The following is an 18,218-nucleotide window of genomic DNA, read 5'->3' as shown; positions in this document are numbered from 1 at the left end:
CCTGGGCGCTGGGGCTCCGGGGTAGTGAGTCACGACGGGGAGGCGAATAAATAAAAGTTTGATGGAAGCCTCGGCGAAAAGGAGCTGACCCCGACGTGATTTGAACACGCAACCTTCTGATCTGGAGTCAGACGCGCTACCGTTGCGCCACGAGGTCGGCCGGCCAAGGAGGTGGACAGGTCTCCCCATGGCCACTTGGCGGCTGGCCGGGGACCCGGCGATTGGGGACTGAGAGCGGCTCCCCCCCCCCCCCGAGCTTCTAAACTCCGGTGGCGTTGATGCCTGCGCCGTCCCGGCGCCAGCTTCGTGCGACCTGCGGGGACCCGGCGCGCCCGGCAGGGCAGCGGTCGTCCTGCGGGCGAGCAGGTGGCCGCGAGCTGTCACCGGGGACCCCCCCCCCCTTTCCCCCGCCCGCCCACAGCCCAGCGGAGACGGACGTGCGAAGAATCCCGTAGAAAGCCGGACGCCTGGCGGAGCGTGAGGGAGCGCTGCCGGAGCCCCGGCACCTGGTGGGTGAGACGAACTCCTGCAAGCCTGCGTCTCTTCCTGGGTGCACCTTACCGTCGTCTGCGGGGCCTTCCGGCGCGGCCCCAGCCCCGGGCTCGGAGGTCTGATTTAAAAGTCCAGAGCAGAGCCCCAGCTTCAGTAATTGTGTCACTTGTTACAGTGTTGGGGAATAATTTACATGCAGTGAAACACGCAGATCAGAAGTGTGTGTTCTGATCAGTTTTAATAAATTCAACCCACAAACCATTTAAGATGTAGGATGTAGGACATTTCCTCCACCCCCAGAAAGTTCTTCCCCGGTCCCTTCCCAGGGGCAACCACTGTTCTGATTTCCATCACCATAAACATCAGTATGTTTTAGAGCTCTCCAGGTGAGAAGGAGCTGGGAACTTCTAGAGAGGGGTACCGGAAGCTAGCAGAGCCCCTCTCCCCCCCCCTCCCCGTTTGCCTCTTGAGGGAGGAGAGGGGTTCAACAGGCCAACATGGCGAAAGAGGTCATGCTGTGTCTCACTCTCTCCTTTCCAAGTCAAATGTCTGCACATTGGGCACAGTGGCTCTTCTGAAAGTCACAGGGACCACAGTGATGTCAAAGCCCATGGACGTTTCTAGGGCCTGGCTTTGACTCAAGGCAACATCTTCTTTTAAGAGCCTTCTTCTCCTTTGGTTGTCATGACATTCCTCTCCTGCCTTTCCCCATCCCCACCCCCAGTCTCTTTTTCTGTCCTTTTAATTCCGAGTTCTGTCTCCTCTCCTCACACTACACGCTTTCTCTAAAGTCAGCCATCTGTGTGCTGAGGGCTCCTGGAGCCTGCTCCCACCTCTGGGTTCAGACGGCCAGCCCCTGCTGGGCACCTTCACTGGACCCTGTCATCCCTCCTTCCCAGTCCTTCAGGGCTCACCGCCAGTGTCTTATCCCGTCTCTTCCCTCTCCCTCCTTCTCATTTCCAGTCGCCAAGTCCTGTCCATTCCTTTTTCCTCCAGAACTCTCCCGTCAACCCTCACTCTTCCATTTCCACTGCCCCCCCCCCCCCAATCCTCTTTTGCCGGATTATTGTAACAGACTCCTCTCTGATGTCTCTGCCTCCAGAATAGCCAAAGAGTTTTTGCAAAACTTGATTTGCATTTCTAAAATGCAAACTTGATCCCATCACACTGTGGCTTACAGTCAGTGCCCCAGCACCTTTGAGATTAAGTCCTAACTTATGGGCTGGGCCCCCAAGGCTGCACACTTCTCAAGAGGGCCCTGGGAGGATGTTGCCAGTGTTTCACGTATAGGCTTTGCCACTCCCTAGTTGTGTAATTTGGGCTGGTTATTGAACCTCCTTGAGCCTCAGTGTCTCCACATGGAAAATAGTAAAGATTGTAATGGATCACTATTAGTTCATTTGCTAAAGATAAAGTGCTCAGGGCCTGACTGGTCATAATCGCTCAGTTACTACGACTGCTATTATTAATGTCTGGTCCTTGCGTGATTCCTCAGCCACTGCCGCCTCCTCACCTCCCATGTGACAACCATGCTGACTCATTTACAGATGCTTACATGCACTTCGGTCCCAGCTCCCTCTGCTGATCCTTCTTTACCTGGTTGACCCTTACATACCCCCCCCCCCGCCCCCCCACCAACACTCAATTCAGAAGCTCCCTCCTCCCTCCTCCCCCACTCCAATCTGGAGGAAGAGGCCTTTGATGTGTCTCCTCCAAGATAACTTAAAACACTACTTTAAAAAAAATGTGTATTTTGAGAGAGAGAGGAAGTGTGAGTGTGTGTGTGTGTGTGTGTGTGTGTGTGTGAGAGAGAGAGAGAGAGAGAGAGAGAGAGAGATCAGGGGAGGAGCAGAGAGAGAAGGAGAGAGAGAATCCCACACAGGCTCCACACTCAGCATGGAGCCTGATGCAGGGCTTTAGCCGGGGATCATGGCCCGAGCCAAAATCGAGTTGGACGCCTGACCAACTGAGCCACCCAGGCGCCCTAAAACACGATTTGTAATTGTTTCCTTGATTGTTTCCCTCGCCACATCCTAAGTTACTCAAGAGAAGGAAGTATGTATTCCTGGCACCCCATACAATTCCTGGAGTAGAGTGTGTATTCAATAAGCATTTGTGAAATTAATGAGGAATCGCTTTGGCAGAAGCACCAGAGTAGGGGAGAGCCTGCTTTGTAGAGGAAGGAGACGTGTCTGAGTAGCTGAAGAACATGAAGTGAAGTGGAAATTTTTGCTAGAAAGGGAAGTCGGGCCAGTGAATATGGTACTGGGGAACGTGGACTTGATCTCTAGGTTCCGAAAGGTTCTGCAGCAGGTGTGAGGTAGTATCAGTCCAGCGTCACCATCCAGAGTACTCTCTGACATTTAAGTCTCCATGTATCCCACCAGTTTCCAGACTTTAGAAATCAACAGATGATTCTGTCCGGATCTGCCTTGTTCAATATGGTAGCCACCAGAGTGGCTGTTCAATATGGGGCCATTCAAATTAAGTTGAGGGACACCTGGGTGGCTCAGTCGCTTAAGCATCTGACTCTTGATTTCAGCTCAGGTCATGATCTCATGGTTCGTGGGTTCAAGCCCGGAGTTGGGCTCCATGCTGACTGCAGGGAGCCTGCTTGGGATTCTCTCTCTCCCTCTCTCTGCCCCTCCCCTGCTCATGCTAGAGCATGCTCTCTCTCTCTCTCTCTCTCTCTCTCTCAAAATAAATAAATAAATATTTAAAAAAAGAAATTAAGTAGAAATTTAAAAATTCAGTTCCGTAGCCCCACTAGCCAAGTGTTCAGTAGCCGGCTACCACGTTGGACAGAGACAATACGAAATATTTCCATTATCATAGAAAGTTCTGCTGGACAGCGCTGATCCAGAGGCTGAAAGCTGGTGGCTTGAGCCTTGTGTACTCTTGTCATTTTTTTCCCCCTTCTCATTTTTTTTTCACTTTTAAGTTGGATACTCACATTTATAACTGGAGTAAGAAACTGGATTTCTGGCCTCTCTTAAAACAACAACAAAACGCCCAGGAATCTGGCAACACTGGACTTTTATTTCCTTCCTCAAAAGAATTGAGCAAGGCCGAGTAGCTGCTGCCTCACAAAAGCCACAATAGATGTTCAATCTGTCCGTTCACGATGATCCTAAAAGCAATGAATTGGTCGCTCTGGGCGGGTATGCTCGATCTAACGACCAGTTTACAGGAAACGCAGGACACAGAGGAACATGTTAAATGAGAAGACCAGAACACTGCCCACAGATGGCCCAGTGCCTTCGACAGAGAAATTGCAAGAAAAGGAAACAAGGAGGAGTGGGGAGGGAGGAGGAAGAATCTAAGATTAAAAAAAAAAAAAAAGACGAAAGAGACACATTATCCAAATGCAGCGTGTGGACTTCATCATCTATACATGGATATTGCCAGTGGATATTGGGCAATGTCAGCTATTCGGTGATGTCTGGGATTTGCTTCGAAATGACCTAGTGGGGCTGAGAGGGAGAGAGAAGTCCAGCTGAAACAAGTTTGGCCATGTGGTGGCATTTTTGAAGCAGAATGGTAGGCTTCAAACGGGGTTCGTCATACTATTTTATTTGTACACACGTTTGAGTCTTTCCATGATACCCACCCCCCCCTTCCCCCGGCCCCCAAGCTCTTTTCTGACCAGATCAAATCAAATGTTAGGATGTGTGGGTTCCAGCCCTGGAGCCAGTGGACCGCCACCAGTGAAGGACACGCCATGTCATCAGCAGTACCTCCTACGGCCACAGGGTGGTTCTAAAACTCACTTTTGTGTGACCTCTGCAGAGTAAGCTTCTGGGAACCAAGGTCATGGAAAAGTGACAGGACAGACCTAAACGCCGGCTCACTGTTTATTAATTCTTAATCTGAAACGTGACTACCAGTTCTTACTATCTAGTAGGTTCCCCTAGGCAGGAAGCCTATAATAAACAGAATGCCCCAAACTTCCATCTGCAGGAACCCAAACTCTAAGAGACATGCTTGACCCCTTCCTTTTTTCTCACCTACCCATAGTCTCACGTTTAGACCTTATTTTTTAATGCTCTCTTGATTCCTTACACTTTGCTCCACTTTCTTATTCCACTCTGGTCCAATATCATTCCATCCGTCCTGGATAACTATACCGATTCTTCACAAGCCTTCTACTTAACATCTTAAAATCGACTCTCCATATTGCAACCAAAGTCATCTTCTAGAATGCTAACCTGACCAGGTCCATCCCCATGGCTGCAAGGCCACATGTCTTGTCCACCCATCCCCCATCCCCCTGATCTCTTCTTCCCCTTCCAATACTAGGCTTCAGACACACTAGCTTCCTTTGTGTCCCGCGAACACACTGGCCTTGTTCCCACCTAAGGACCTTTGCACTTGCCTCTGCCTGGAAAGTTCTTTCCCCAGATCTTTCCCCGGCTGACTCCTTCTCTTCATTCTATTTGCTCCGGGAACTTGGAAAATCTTGCAAAGGCGTGTGTTGGGTTTTGCTTCCTTTCATTGGATGACAGTGCTACCTTCTTCTGCGAACGGTCAGACTTGATCAACTGTCACTGGGGGAGTTTGGCTCTGAAAGCCTGGGCTTCCTCATCCCAGGAGAAAGGTCATGTGATCTGCAGGCACCGGAAGGAGCCCTTCAGTGTTTTGCGTCTTGTCCGTTTGCTCAGAAGGTTTCCAGGCTTGCTACGCTGTAATTACGCGCACAGAGCCCACCTCATTATACTTTACATGTCTTTGTTGTACTTGTTTTGAGGGTCTCCTAACGAGTGTCACCTCAAAGGAGAGAAGCAGATGGGGTCACTGTATTTTGCCTGTCCCTCCTGAGGTGGCGGAGGTTTGAAAATATTTTCAGAATTTTGAAATGGTGCAACGATTAAAGAGAGAGTCTCCCCTACACATCCGAGAGCAGAAACCAGTGTGGGTAATATTCGATCATCAGCCAATACTTTTGGAGTAAAAAAAAATCAAGAGACTTTGCTGAATCTCAGTCTTTATACAGATAATTCCTCTGAAAAATCTAAACGATGGCATTTTATTGTTTTATGAGTTTTGGTGACCACGTTGTCTCCATTAGGAGGATAAGGCTGTACTACCCTCGAAAGAAGTGGTTTTGTATGAAACTGTCATTACATAGTTTCAATATATAGGAAGTGAACATTTAGGAACATCTGAAAAATATTTCTTCTTCTTATAAAGCAATTTAATGTCTCAATAATAATACTATATAAGACCCAGAAGGAAAACTTAGAAAGGGTTATCATTTAAAACTTTTTATTTTAAAATAATTTGATTTACCGAAAAGTTGCAAAAATAATACAGACAGGGGTGGATGGCTGGCTTAGTCAGTAGAGCATGTGACTCTTGATCTCGGAGCTGTGAATTCAAGCCCCAGGTTAGGTGGAGAGCTTACTTAAAAAAAATAAAATAAAAGATAAAAAAAAATACATATATAATAAGAGAATTCTCATGTGCCTTCAAGACCAGGCTTTATCATTGCCTCTCTATCTCTACAGACACACGTATATTTTTTTTCTAAATCATTTGACGGTAAATTGCAGACATAATTCTCCTTTACCACTAAAAGTGCATGTATTTGCTAACCAGGGCATTCTTTTCCATAAAGGCAGTGGAATTTATCAAAAACCAGGAAATTAACACCGATAATACTGATATCTAAACCCGAAGCCTTATTCAAATGTGCCAATGGTTCCACTAATGTCCTTCACAATAAAAGAAAATGGTTGTTTTTTGTTTTCCGGTCCAAGATCCATTAGGATCACACATTATATTTCTCATGTCAAATGTGTCACATCTCTCTAGTCTCCCTAAATCTGGAAGAGCTCTTCAGTCTTTGTCTTTCGTGACTTTGAAGAAACACCTTTTCACTATCTCTTTGAGTTCTGACTTTACCTATTGGTTTAGAAAAAGGAAATCTATTTATTTTAGTGGGGTCCTCAAATAGATGTGTTTCCTCTCAATTTTGAGCACATTTCCTAAAATAAAGTTTAAGGATAAAGGACTTTTTTTTTCAAAGAGTTTTTGCTTGCTCTATTATTCTAGAGTTTCCTTTTTAAAAACGTTATTTACAGTATTGGATTACCGTGGGGGGGCTTGTTTGCTGTCCCTCTGGATCGCTCTGATTAGAATAGAAACTCCAGGAAGGTAGAGACTTGGGTCTTGTTTGTCCAGAACAAGAGCCCAGCACATGCTAGCTGGTCAATGAATATTTGTTGAATGAATGAAGAAAACAGAAATGTCCCTTGGGCTTGGGTGTTTAGCTTAGACCGGCCTAAAAACACTCAGATGGAGAGTAGGGAGAGAGATGATCTGGTCATCGGCCCAGGGGAGGTCCCGGGGATGCTGTGACCTGAGGGTGAGCAGCGAGCGGGCTAGAACTTGCTGTTCTGCAAGGATCCCAGTTGAGGGCCCAAGGTCAGTGAGGTCGGTGATAGCAAGAGGTACTTGGGAATGTAGCTGGGCAAAGACCGGTGCCCACATCTCAAACAGATCAGAAAATCCGTCCGCTCCTCGCTTCCATGCCCTTCCCCAAAAGCGCCCCTCATCCACGGAAAGAGAACGGGCCACTTTCCGCTCGCTGCGATGCTCTCACCAAACTGGGGCTGGGCGGGGAGGGGAGAAGAGCATCGGGGAAGGTTCCGATCCGGGGTCCTCGGACAACCAGGGTCTCGGCGGCCATCTAATAAGTGACGGCGGGACAACGCGGGGACATCCGCGTCTGCACGTTTCTTTCCCACGTGCCCAAGGCAGCGGGGGCTAAAGGGATGCGGAGGAGGGAGAAAGAGACCCTGCCTTAGGCCTGACGGGGACAGCGGGCTGCAGCGAGCACCTAGGTCGGAGGGACCTGCCGGGCTCGCGGCAGAGACCTAGTCAGAGAACTCGGAACCGCGCCGCACCCCTGGCAGCAGAGCTCCGCCTTGCGTTTTCTGCGGCGGTGGCTGCCGCTCGAGACTTTACAGCCCTCGCGAGATTTTCCGAGATCCCGCCGCAGCGCCGGCTTACGCGGTTGCTAAGGCAACCGGGCGGCGCCAGCGCGAGCGGGAAGGGGGCGCCCGTCGAATTTTTACGTGCTAGCCTGCGAGACTTGAGACTTCAGGCGTGGTCATTCCTGAGCCCCACAGACCACGGCCTCTGCTCCAGTCGGTACTCCTGCCCCAGGGGGGCCATGGGCCGGATCTCGGGGCTCGTGCCCTCTCGCTTCCTGACGCTCCTGGCGCATCTGGTGGTCGTCATCACCTTGTTCTGGTCGCGGGTAAGACCCACGACCACCCTCCTCCCGTTCCTACCCCGTTCCCACCTTGGGGTGGTCCCAGCCCCACTACGCCCCTTCCCCAGGGCCTTAAGCGGGCGTATCTTCCCATCCCCCCTCGGACCCCAGGGCTGCCCCGCTGCGCTCCCTTCTTTCATTTTCTTCTTCTCCGCCCCGCTCCCCAGGACAGCAACATCCAAGCCTGCCTGCCTCTCACGTTCACCCCCGAGGAGTACGAGAAGCAGGACATTCAGTGAGCACTTGGGGCAGGGTGGTCAGAATTCAGCACTGGTGGGGGTGGAAGGGCCTTGAAGAAGTCCCCAAGGCCTGAGCCAACCCCCTTCGTGTCTGCAGGCTCGTGGCAGCGCTGTCCGTCACTCTGGGCCTCTTTGCAGTGGAGCTGGCCGGTTTCTTCTCAGGGGTTTCCATGTTCAACAGCACCCAGAGCCTCATCTGTATCCTTTTTGCCTGCGCACCTTTTCCACACGGTCCATTTCCATCTGGACTCCCTTTCAGCCACCTAACCAGGCCTTTCTGGCACAATAGTGTGTGCTCTAGCGGGCAAACAGCACCTCCGGCTGATAGATCTTCTTAGGCAACGTGGAAAGTTTAAGACGCCCTTCGATCCTTTGTTAAGTTCCCGCTGTGCACCAGGCGCTGGAGATCCCATCTGGGAGTAAAACTCTGTTTTCTAACTTGCGGAAGAGGCAGGTTTGCGGACAGGACATCTGTAATTCAGTGTGATAAGCATTGTGCTACAGGAGTGTGTGAAGATATGAAGCTCTATGGAGACTCAGAAGAGACGGAGAAATAAGGAAGATGGAGATCAGGGAAGCTTCTTGACCCTTGAATTGTATAGACTGAGAGGGCCAGGGCGCTGGACAGTGATTCCAGCAGAGTGAATTAAGTCACTGCGAACATTCTTTTCTTTTCTTTTTTAAAAATGTATTTATTTGAGGGGCGCCTGGGTGGCTCAGTCGGTTAAGCATCCGACTTCAGCTCGGGTGATGATCTCGCGGTCTGTGGGTTCGAGCCCCGCGTCGGGCTCTGTGCTGACAGCTCAGAGCCTGGAGCCTGTTTCAGATTCTGTGTCTCCCTCTCTCGCTGCCCCTCCCCTGTTCATGCTCTGTCTCAAAAATAAATAAACGTTAAAAAAAAATTTTTTTTTTAAATGTATTTATTTGAGAGAGTGCAAGAGAGGGAGAGAGAGAATCCCAAGCAGGCTCCGCACTGCCAGAGTGGAGCCCGATGCGGGGCTCGATCTCAAGAACAGTGAGATCATGACCTGAGCAGAAATAAAAAACTGGAAGTTTAACCTACCGAGCTGCCCAGGCACCTTCACGGTGTGCAATGGGGAACTTGCTTCTACCTGAAGGGGCCAGGCTGGCCCCCTAGATATGGGGTTGGGTAGCCTGGGGTCCCAGCTGTGCAGGCTCAGTTCTGGTCTCTACTCACATGGCTGTCCTAAAATTCAGAAGTCAGAGCTGCCGAAAACGCAGAAGTGTGGCCTTGGGAATGTGGTAAGGGAGCAAGAGGTGAACCTGAGAGCAGATGCCTGCCCCACCAATGGCCTTTTCTGGCTCATCGCTAACTACTGAACCAAAGGCTTTCCTTGACTCTGGTGCATTCCCAAGCCATTGGGGCTCATTGTAGTGCATCTGTGGCCCTGTCCTTTTTCATATTCGAGTGTTGGGAGTGTACCACGTACTGGTACATTTTCGCCTTCTGCAGGTATGGTACCACCAATGTTTGGGAGTAGGGGAGGAAGGTTTACTCAATCTGAAGGTTTCCCCCACTCAGTCCTTTACTCCATGTATGAGAAACCAGATCCACTCAACATCCTGCAGTCTTTTGAATTCCCCTTCTCCTACACTTTGGGGGTGGAGTCTCCAGTTTGGGGATTTGGGTATTTTTATTGCAAGGGGCCTTGAACCAACCACCCACTACTCTACTGTCCACAGTGCCCTCCCAGCTGTCACTGAAATGGCATTGTTCATCAGCGTCTTTGGACTGAAAAAGAAACCTTTCTGATCCCTTCGTGACGGGAACATAGGGATGACGGTTCGAGGAACAAGGGACCCCTCACCATTCCCGCACCGAGGAAGGCAGTCTTCAGCCCTCAAATTGCGTTTGATGGAGGATGTCAGTGTTAGGGTAATTATCACTCGAGTCTGGGATTATCAGCGTTTTCTTTAGTGCTTGTAATAAAATATATCTTAGAGTGAGATCAAGACTTACGACAATTCTAGGGGAGAATTGGGGCGGCCAAACTGCTAGAGAAACGGAAGGCTGTTTTCCAGCCTTGCAGACTGTAAGATAATACGTGTCGCTTTTATTTTGGTTATTACGGTAGACGTCTGACGGAAGGGGGTCGGTGGGCGGAGATATGTAAATAAAGTCCCCGCGATTTTGATGCCAAGCTCGTGAGTGGAGCATTCTGGGAGGAATTAGGTTGTCTCTTTTTGGCAGTCATATCGGGAAAGAAATATTGTTTTATTCTGCAAATAAACGAGCAACGGTAACGGAAGACCCTGAATAACGTCGGGTTGCTCGGGCTAGCCCGTTAACTACTCACCCTAGCTGCAAGCGGGACCTTTTTCCCTGAGTAAGGAACGCACGCGTGTTTCCGTTTATCGTCAGGTAGGATAATCCTTACCTGTTCCTCCTTCGGGAGGGCAGATCGGAACATGATGATTGGAGATCGCATGACTCGTGATTAACGTCTCTGCGTAATCAGGACTTGCAACACCCTGATTGCTCCTATCTGATTCTGCCTGACGATCCTCACCTTTGTTTTCATCGGAAGTGATAGATTATCATTCTTTGGGTGTGAGATGGCGCGACCACCCGGGTTGGGCTGCGTATTGCGGCTGGGGAGGGCCGGTGACTGCTTGGAGTTTTCCTGACAGTAGCTCGTATTTTGGGATTGGCATTCTCCTGCTCTGGGTTGCCGGTTTTCCGGAAACTTCCATCGTCCGATGACTGGTCTTGGCGTGTCTTTGAACGCCGCAATCTTAGTGGGGCGGCTCCTTAAAGGAGGAGCCGATTAGTGTTCCACGAGGTTAGTTAATTGTTACAAGGGAAGAACGGGTTGGTCTCCAGGTTTCTGTGAAGTCGCTGCTAATATTTTATCGTACTAGGTGTCGCCAGTGGTTTATTATCAGACCGTCTATCCCACCGAGGCCAGAAGGGCCACCTGGGCGTAGCTTCCGCTGTTCCTCAGTGGTCTGATGACTACCCCCCACCTCTGCCTGCCAGCACATGGCAAGAACACGTCCGAAAGGAGATTATTTGAACACGCTATTAGGCATTGGACAAACACTGCCAGAGCCTGAGGTGCCACCTTGTGTCAGATCAAGGGTCGTATTTCCTAGGGAAGGTTCAGTGTATGTCGGGAAGGTCCTCCGTGCGTTTTTTCAGTCCCGAATGGGGGAGCCGTGGCCATTCGAAATAAGCAGAAGGCATCCGAGGAGATGCTTTGTGGTGAGGCCCCTCAGGTGATGCCGATGCCCCCCCCCCCCCCTTTTCCCTTTTGGAGGATCGTCCCTTCTGGCAGCCCTTCATCCCGAGCACTCCTTCAATAAATACTTCGTGAGCATTTCCTATATGCAAAGCTCTGTAGGAAGTGCTGACTGACGGAAGAGTGTGAATATGGCCCGTGCTCAGCCTCACGATGGAGCCATCGTGGCGCAAGGAGACCGACCGGAAACTCCCCTCCTCGCAGCGTACTTGCAGAGCAAATTGTGGTAAGAGCCGCAAAGGAGAATTACAGAGGCTACGGAGCAGGGGTTCATTTGCCCAAGGTGGCAGGAGTATTGCTCCTAGAGGAGCCGTTGGAGTTGAGGTCCTGGAGTGTGGCTGGGGAAAGTCACATCCCACTGCGCTCTGTGTGCTTCACCGATTTGTGAAAGCCGACCTTTTGTGTTGCAGAAACATTGTGGGCGAGTTGTGAAACAGCTCTTATCAGAAGTGATACAAACAGTTAAATTGTATTTAAAAACACTCAAAACTCATTACTTCCTGATTATGTTTTTTCTTCTCTCTCTCTCTCTCTGTCTCTTTTTACTTTGTAGGAGTTTATTTTATTCATTTTTTTTCCAGTGTGGTTTACACACAATGTTACACCAGTTTCAGGTTCCTGATTATTTTCTGCATGTTACTATTATGTGCTCTTGAGGTTATTTACATTTACTGTATCTGTACGGTGGGAGTGCTATATAATGATGTGCCCCTACTGTGTGTCTCTTCCCAGTTCATGTGGAGACATCAAGCTGGTATTTCGAAACTGGCTCGGGCAGGAGTATTTACTCCACAGAGATTGGCAACTGCCGCATATGGGGCTTTGTTGATTACCTAGATTTAAGAAAATGTTGGGGGCGCCTGGGTGGCTCAGTCGGTTAAGCGTCGAACTTCAGCTCAGGTCATGATCTCTCGCTTCGTGGGTTGGAGCCCCGCATCGGGCTCTGTGCTGACAGCTCGGAGCTTGGAGCCTGCTTTGGATTCTGTGTCTCCCCCTCTCTCTACTCCTCCCCCGTTCCTGCTCTGTCTCTCAAAAATAAATAAACGTTAAATTTTTAAAAAATTTAAAAAAAAGATGACGGAGACAATGTTAATAATGCAGGTTACACATAAAACTGCCATGTCTGTAACTGTTACATTGCAAATAGCACCGAAAATAGAGGAAATATTCTCCCAGAATTTGAAAACTGTTAACAGATTCAGCAAAGAAGTCAGTCCAGTCCCTGAGGAACCAGTGAAAGTACAACATATCTTGACTGCTTCATTTTGTGTCATTCCAAAATGTAAATACAAATATCAACCAACATTCATTTTGGAATTACACTGGTAGGGTATAATTCCACTTAGGAAGTCGTGGATACAAGAGTGGAATTTACAGTAAAGAATATTGTATATTTCATTATTATTTGTAAATTCTGTTACACATCCTTTGTGTCAGTAAGATTGATAATAAACTTATGTACATATATAAATACGTACTGCTTTTGGAGAGTTGGCTGTTAAATATTTATCAGCGATTCCTGCCCCTCTCATCCCAAGAAACTGCCCATCGCGGATCCTTGTTTCTAAATCCAGAGGGCACTGCTCAGCCTTCGGCTTGGCCTCTTTTCGGCACATAATATGTTGACCACTACTCTTTTGAAAGGTTTTCTTTCTTGGCCTCTGAAAAATAGTTCCCTTGGTTTACCTCCCACTATTCTGGCTGCTTCTTCTCAGGCTCATCTAATTTTTTTTTTTTTTTTAATTTATTTTTGAGAGAGAGACAGACAGTGCGAGCAGGGGAGGGGCAGAGAGAGAGGGAGACAGAATCGGAAGCAGGTTCCAGGCTCTGAGCTGTCAGCGCAGAGCCCGCCGCGGGGCTCGAACTCACAGACTGTGAGATCGTGACCTGAGCTGAAGTCGGATGCTTAACGGACTGAGCCCCCCCCCCCCCCCGCCCCCCAGCCGAGGCGCCCCTCAGGCTCATCTAATATTGATTGTGTGCCCACACCGGGTCAGTCACTGGGGAGATGCCACTGGGTCACTTCCTCCAGTTGCCCTTATGTGTTGCTGATCATTGCTCCTTGGAAACCTGTAGCCGCCTGTTGTCTTCAGACACCATGTAGATGCTGCTGTTTTCCAAGTGTTGGCTCTCTTATGTGAGCCCCAGTCCAGGGCAAAGACTGTGGGAACGAGCTGTGGGGTGAGTCCGGGTTCAAAGTGCACCCGGCCTCCTTCGTGGCTGTGTGATTGGCAACGGGTCACTTAACCTCTCTGTGCCTCAGTTCCTTCACCCCCACTCCAGAAATAGGTACTACAAGCACTTTAACCGTCTGTCTGTTAGGCAACACCAGAGGCTTTGCCAATTCACATCAGCAATAGGTTTTTCATTTTATTGTGTCATCAGTGGCTTGTCAATCAGGATAAGCCAGTCCCACAAGACGAATACTGCTTGATTCTGCTTACACGAGGTACCAAGGGTAGTCAGAGTCATAGAGACTGAAAGTAGAACGGGGGGGTGCCAGGGGCTGAACAAAAGGGGGTGAGCTGTTCGGCGGTGGAGAGTTTGTTTTGCAAGATGAAAAATTGGAGTTCCGGAGCTTGGTTGTAGAACAATATAAATGTACTAACACTACTGAATTGTACACTTTGAAAATGAGCAAAGGTGGAAGGGTGCCTGGGGTGCTCAGTGGGTTACGCCTCCGACTCCTGCTTTCGGCTCAGGTCGAGGTCTCACAGATTGGTTCGTGGGATCGAGCCCTGCATAGGGGTCTGGGCTGACGGTGTGGAGCCTGCTTGGGATTCTCTCCGCTGCTCTCCTGCTCGCTTGCACACACACTCTCTCTAAATAAGTTAATTAATCAAACCTTCAAAAATGTTTACTAAAACAAAACTTGACATTTTAAAAACCTTTTTTCGTGACTAATTTTAGACCTACAGAAAAGTTGGAAAATAATACAGATTTCCTGTATGCCCTTCACCCAGGTCCTCCAAATGTTAACATCTTGCAAAGTCAGGTCACGATCATGGAAACCAGAAGGTTAGTGCTGATGGCCAACTATTACCTGATCTACAGACCTTACTTGAATTTTACTAGCTTTCTCCTTAATGCCCTTTTTCCAATTCAGGCTCTAATCCAGGATTTCACATCGCATTTAGTTGTCATTCTCAGGCTTTTCCAACCACTTTTTTTTTTTTTTTCTCCTTCCTTTCACTATCTTGACACATTTGGTAAGTCCTGGTGAGTGGTTGTGTAGAATGTCCCTCCATTTGGATTTGTCTGGTGTTTCGCATAATTAGATGGGGGGTATGCATTGGAGTGAGGGAGAGGCCTGGGTGGCTCAGTTGGTTAAGTGTCTGATTCTTTTTATTTAAAAAAAAGTTTTTTTATATTTATTTATTTTTGAGAGACAAAGTGAGACTGGGGGAGGGGCAGAGAGAGAGGGAGACACGGGATTGGAAACAGGCTCCAGGCTCTGAGCTGTTAGCACAGAGCCTGACACGGGGCTCGAACCCACAGACTGGGAGATCATGACCTGAGCTGAAGTCGGACGCTCAACCGACTGAGCCACCCAGGCGCCCCTCTTTTTATTTTTGAGAGAGACAGAGAGATAGAGCGTGAGCTGCTTAGGGGCAGAGACAGAGGGAGACACAGAATCTGAGGCAGGCTCCAGGCTCTTGAGCCGTCAGCACAGAGCCACAGTTCGATATGGGGCTCGAACTCACAAAATGTGAGATCATGACCTGAGCCGAAGTTGGACACTTAACCGACTGAGCCACCCAGGCGCCCCAAGTGTCTGGTTCTTGATTTCTGCTCAGGTCATGATCTTATGGTTCATGAGATTGCGACCCCCGAGATCTTGGGATTCTCTCTCTCTCTGCCCCACCTCTGCATGTACTCTCTCTCTCTCAAAAATAAATCAACTTAAAAAAAAATAGTTTGGAGTGAGGAGGACATTTCTGAGTATGAAAACAAAACACAGAAATCCTAAAAGAAAACCCATAACTAACTAGAATTTAAATAACATTTTGAAAAAAAGAAAAAGAAAAGAAAACCCCGATACATTTTATGTATTAAAAATGTAAAAAGTATGCATGGTAAAAAAACCATAAGCAAAAGATAAATGACAATCTAAGGAAAATATAATTCACATTGCAGAGAAAGGGCTCATTTTGATACATAAAAATCTACAAGTCTATAAGCAATACACCAACAACCCAATAAAAAAAGGCACAGTAAGGGGCACCTGGGTGGCTCAGTTGGTTAAGTGTCCAACTTTGGCTCAGGTCATGATCTCGCAGTTTGTGGGTTCAAGCCCCATGTCAGGTTCTGTGCTGACAGCTTGCTCAGAGCCTGGAGCCTGCTCCAGATTCTGTCTCCCTTTCTCTCTGCCCCTTCCCTGCTCATACTCTGTCTCTGTCTCTCTCAAAAATGAACATTAAGAGGGGTGCCTGGGTGACTCCGTCGGTTAAGCGGCCGACTTCAGCTCAGGTCATGATCTCTCGGTCCCTGAGTTCGAGCCCTGAGTTCCCTGAGTTTGAGTTCTGTGCTGACAGCTCAGAGCCTGGAGCCTGTTTCAGATTCTGTGTCTCCCTCTCTCTGACCCCCCCACCCCCCACCCCGTTCATGCTCTGTCTCTCCCTGTCTCAAAAATAAATAAAACGTTAAAAAAAATAAACATTAAGAAAAAAATTAAAAAAGAAAAAGGCACAGTAAAATTGTATGGACATTTCACAGGAAAGGAAATCTAAAGAACTCTCAAATATATGAAAAGATGCCTAAGCTCATTGACCATAAGAGAAATGCAGATGGTGTTTGACTTGTACTGGTAACACCGGAAAAGTCTCATTGAGAGTTGGAGAAGGTATGGGTTTAAGTAAACAGGCCTCACTGCTCGTGGGTGGGAGTAACCCACCCACAGAGCGCAATTTGGCAATATCCACGCAAATCAAAAGCAATCAAAACAAATGCTCCTCCTCTCTGACCCAGGATTTTCACTGCTGGGAGGTAGTCCTGCATATGGGTGAGATGGGAACGTGCCGGTTATTCCTTACGGCTTTGCTGGAGTCGCAAACGTAGGACCGTCAACAGGAGACCGGTCGAGTCGCGTTAACAGCGTAACCCTGGGCAGCCGGGAAAGAAACAATCTCCAGGATTGTGACAAAAGGACTTTGTGGAATGGCTCCTGTCGTTTGCTCCCATTTGTGTAAAAAGTGGGAAAGCACAGACCAGCCCGTGGGAAAACCATCTCTGGAAGGAGCCAAGGTACCTGGGAAGACTGGTGCTGGGGGCAGAAGCCGGGTGCCTGGGGGACTGGGGGGGAGGGGGACTTTCTCCGTGTGCTCTTTTGAACTCTGGGAATTCTGAAGCACATGCCTTTAAAAAGACAAACCGTAACATTCTTGAAGAATGTGAGCCTGCGGTTGCCGGTGCCCCCCATCTGGAAATGAAGCCAAGTCGGAGTCCAGCAAAGCTAGAAACAGAGACAGCAGACTCCCCGATGATGTCACGGGAGTGCCTGGTTCCTGCTATTTCCAGGTGGGTTTCAGTATGTGAGCCCTCAGATTCTCCTTTTTGGTTTAAATCGGTTTGAGCTGTGTTGGCGCGTGTCTCGATGGTTACGTGCATCAAAGACCGCGATGGGTTTTGGGTTTTGTTTCGTTTCGTTTTCCCGCTTTATTGAGGTGTAACTGACAAACACACTGTGTTTTAATGATCTTTCTTGTGCCTTATCGTAGCTCCTGGTGTCAGCACAGTGCCTGGCATCGGAGAATGAAGGAGCCCTCATTTCACGGATGAGGAACACGGGGCCCCAGGAGAAAGCCATTTGCCTCACGCAAATATGGAGAGCTGGGGCTAGATAGGTCCCAAGTTTCCTGGCTGTCAGGCCAAATCAGTCGCTCGATTCAACAAGTCTTCATTGACTATCTCCCACCTCCAGGCTCTGGACATGGCATGTGAGACAGAAGGAAATAAGGATGATGTGGCCCCTTGCCAACCACACATACAGTCTGGACCCCCCTTCCCCCCAACAGAGGAACTTGTTAACCCCAGTGAGCCTCTAAGGAATTGAGGGTTGCAGAGTCAGGCTGTGTGACCAGGAGGCCTCCCAGGCTCCCAGTCCCAGAAGACTGGGATCTGCCTGCGTCTCGTCTTCCCCACACCAGGCTCTGGCGTATGGCCTCCCCACCACCCAAGCCCAAGCTCTGTTTCCCAGAGGCAGGAGGCCCGGGCCTGCCCTGCTGCGGTGACAGGAGCCAGCTCCCTGGCCACACTGGTCACAGATGATCGGAGCTTCACCAGCTCAAACAGGGCTGTCCTCACAGGAACGGTGGGCACACGGGCCCTGCCCGAACCCATTCTCCCCAAACAGGAGCCTAGGCGTTCACCGTTAGCGGTCCATTTGCCTGCTGTGCTGTGTGTTTGTCTTTTAAAACACTCCCCACTGAAACTGTAGTTCACCATCATTCATTCATTATTCATCGGCCTGCCTTGTTTCTGGCACTGTGCTTGGGACTCATGCAGGGAGAATAGATTAAAAAGGTACCGCTTTGTGTATATATATTGTTTTATACACACACACAAAAACTTTTTAAAACAGGTATCATTCTGTATGTGTGTGTGGGGGGGGAAGTTGATTCATTAATCTAAAAAGACTCCATTGAGGCATTTCTCTGAGCCTAGTTTTCCCCTAATGTAAAATCAAGACAATACCAACCTCATAGGGTTGTCGTGAGAGTCAGTTCATCATGGCAAGTATATAGAACAGCATTCCTAAGAGCACTGTTATAATAGCAAAAAGAAAAGAAAAAAGAAAAAAAGAACCTAAAAAGCTGGTCCTTGAAGGATTAAAGTGTGGTAAGTTTTCTGGATAATCTGGGAGATTGGCCATGAACATTTGTCTTCCCTCCCTTCCAAATCTGAATTAAATAACGAGAGAAGTCAAAGGTGGACAAATCTACAAGG

At 48.8% G+C, this 18,218-nt stretch overlaps 1 protein-coding gene, 1 long non-coding RNA gene and 2 other non-coding genes across 9 annotated transcripts; 2 read left to right on the top strand and 2 right to left on the bottom strand.

The window, feature by feature from the left end:
• Positions 1–85: 85 nt before the first annotated feature.
• On the bottom strand, positions 86–157 carry TRNAW-CCA (transfer RNA tryptophan (anticodon CCA)). Its single transcript has one exon. It is a non-coding gene; the product is annotated as a tRNA-Trp (tRNA).
• Positions 158–5,740: 5,583 nt separating this feature from the next.
• On the bottom strand, positions 5,741–7,362 carry LOC132688349 (uncharacterized). The gene is made up of 2 exons (XR_009614504.3): positions 6,949–7,362; positions 5,741–5,895 (listed from the first exon to the last, which is right to left on the bottom strand). It is a non-coding gene; the product is annotated as an uncharacterized LOC132688349 (long non-coding RNA).
• Positions 7,363–7,649: 287 nt separating this feature from the next.
• Positions 7,650–17,898, top strand: TMEM107 (transmembrane protein 107). 6 transcript variants are annotated; one of them, XR_013552110.2, is made up of 8 exons: positions 7,650–7,756; positions 7,939–8,006; positions 8,108–8,208; positions 9,388–9,484; positions 9,715–9,907; positions 16,344–16,517; positions 16,661–16,790; positions 16,991–17,898. XR_013552110.2 is itself a non-coding variant. In XM_060647350.3 (5 exons), the coding sequence occupies exons 1-5, from the start codon at positions 7,670–7,672 to the stop codon at positions 9,782–9,784; spliced, it is 423 nt and encodes a 140-aa protein (XP_060503333.2). In that variant the 5' UTR covers positions 7,650–7,669; the 3' UTR covers positions 9,785–10,824. The 6 variants fall into 6 exon arrangements, 1 of the variants encoding a protein (XP_060503333.2); XR_009614502.3 differs by having other exon boundaries at positions 16,344–16,790; XR_009614503.3 differs by lacking the exons at positions 16,344–16,517; positions 16,661–16,790; positions 16,991–17,898 and adding an exon at positions 16,242–16,322.
• LOC132688656 (U8 small nucleolar RNA) lies at positions 10,387–10,522 on the top strand. Its single transcript, XR_009614637.1, has one exon. It is a non-coding gene; the product is annotated as a U8 small nucleolar RNA (small nucleolar RNA).
• Positions 17,899–18,218: the final 320 nt, after the last annotated feature.

Source organism: Panthera onca, chromosome E1 (genome assembly GCF_046562875.1).
Source record: "Panthera onca isolate mPanOnc1 chromosome E1, mPanOnc1 haplotype 2, whole genome shotgun sequence".
NCBI classification, from domain to species: Eukaryota; Metazoa; Chordata; class Mammalia; order Carnivora; family Felidae; genus Panthera; species Panthera onca.
This window is presented reverse-complemented; position numbering and strand designations above follow the sequence as displayed.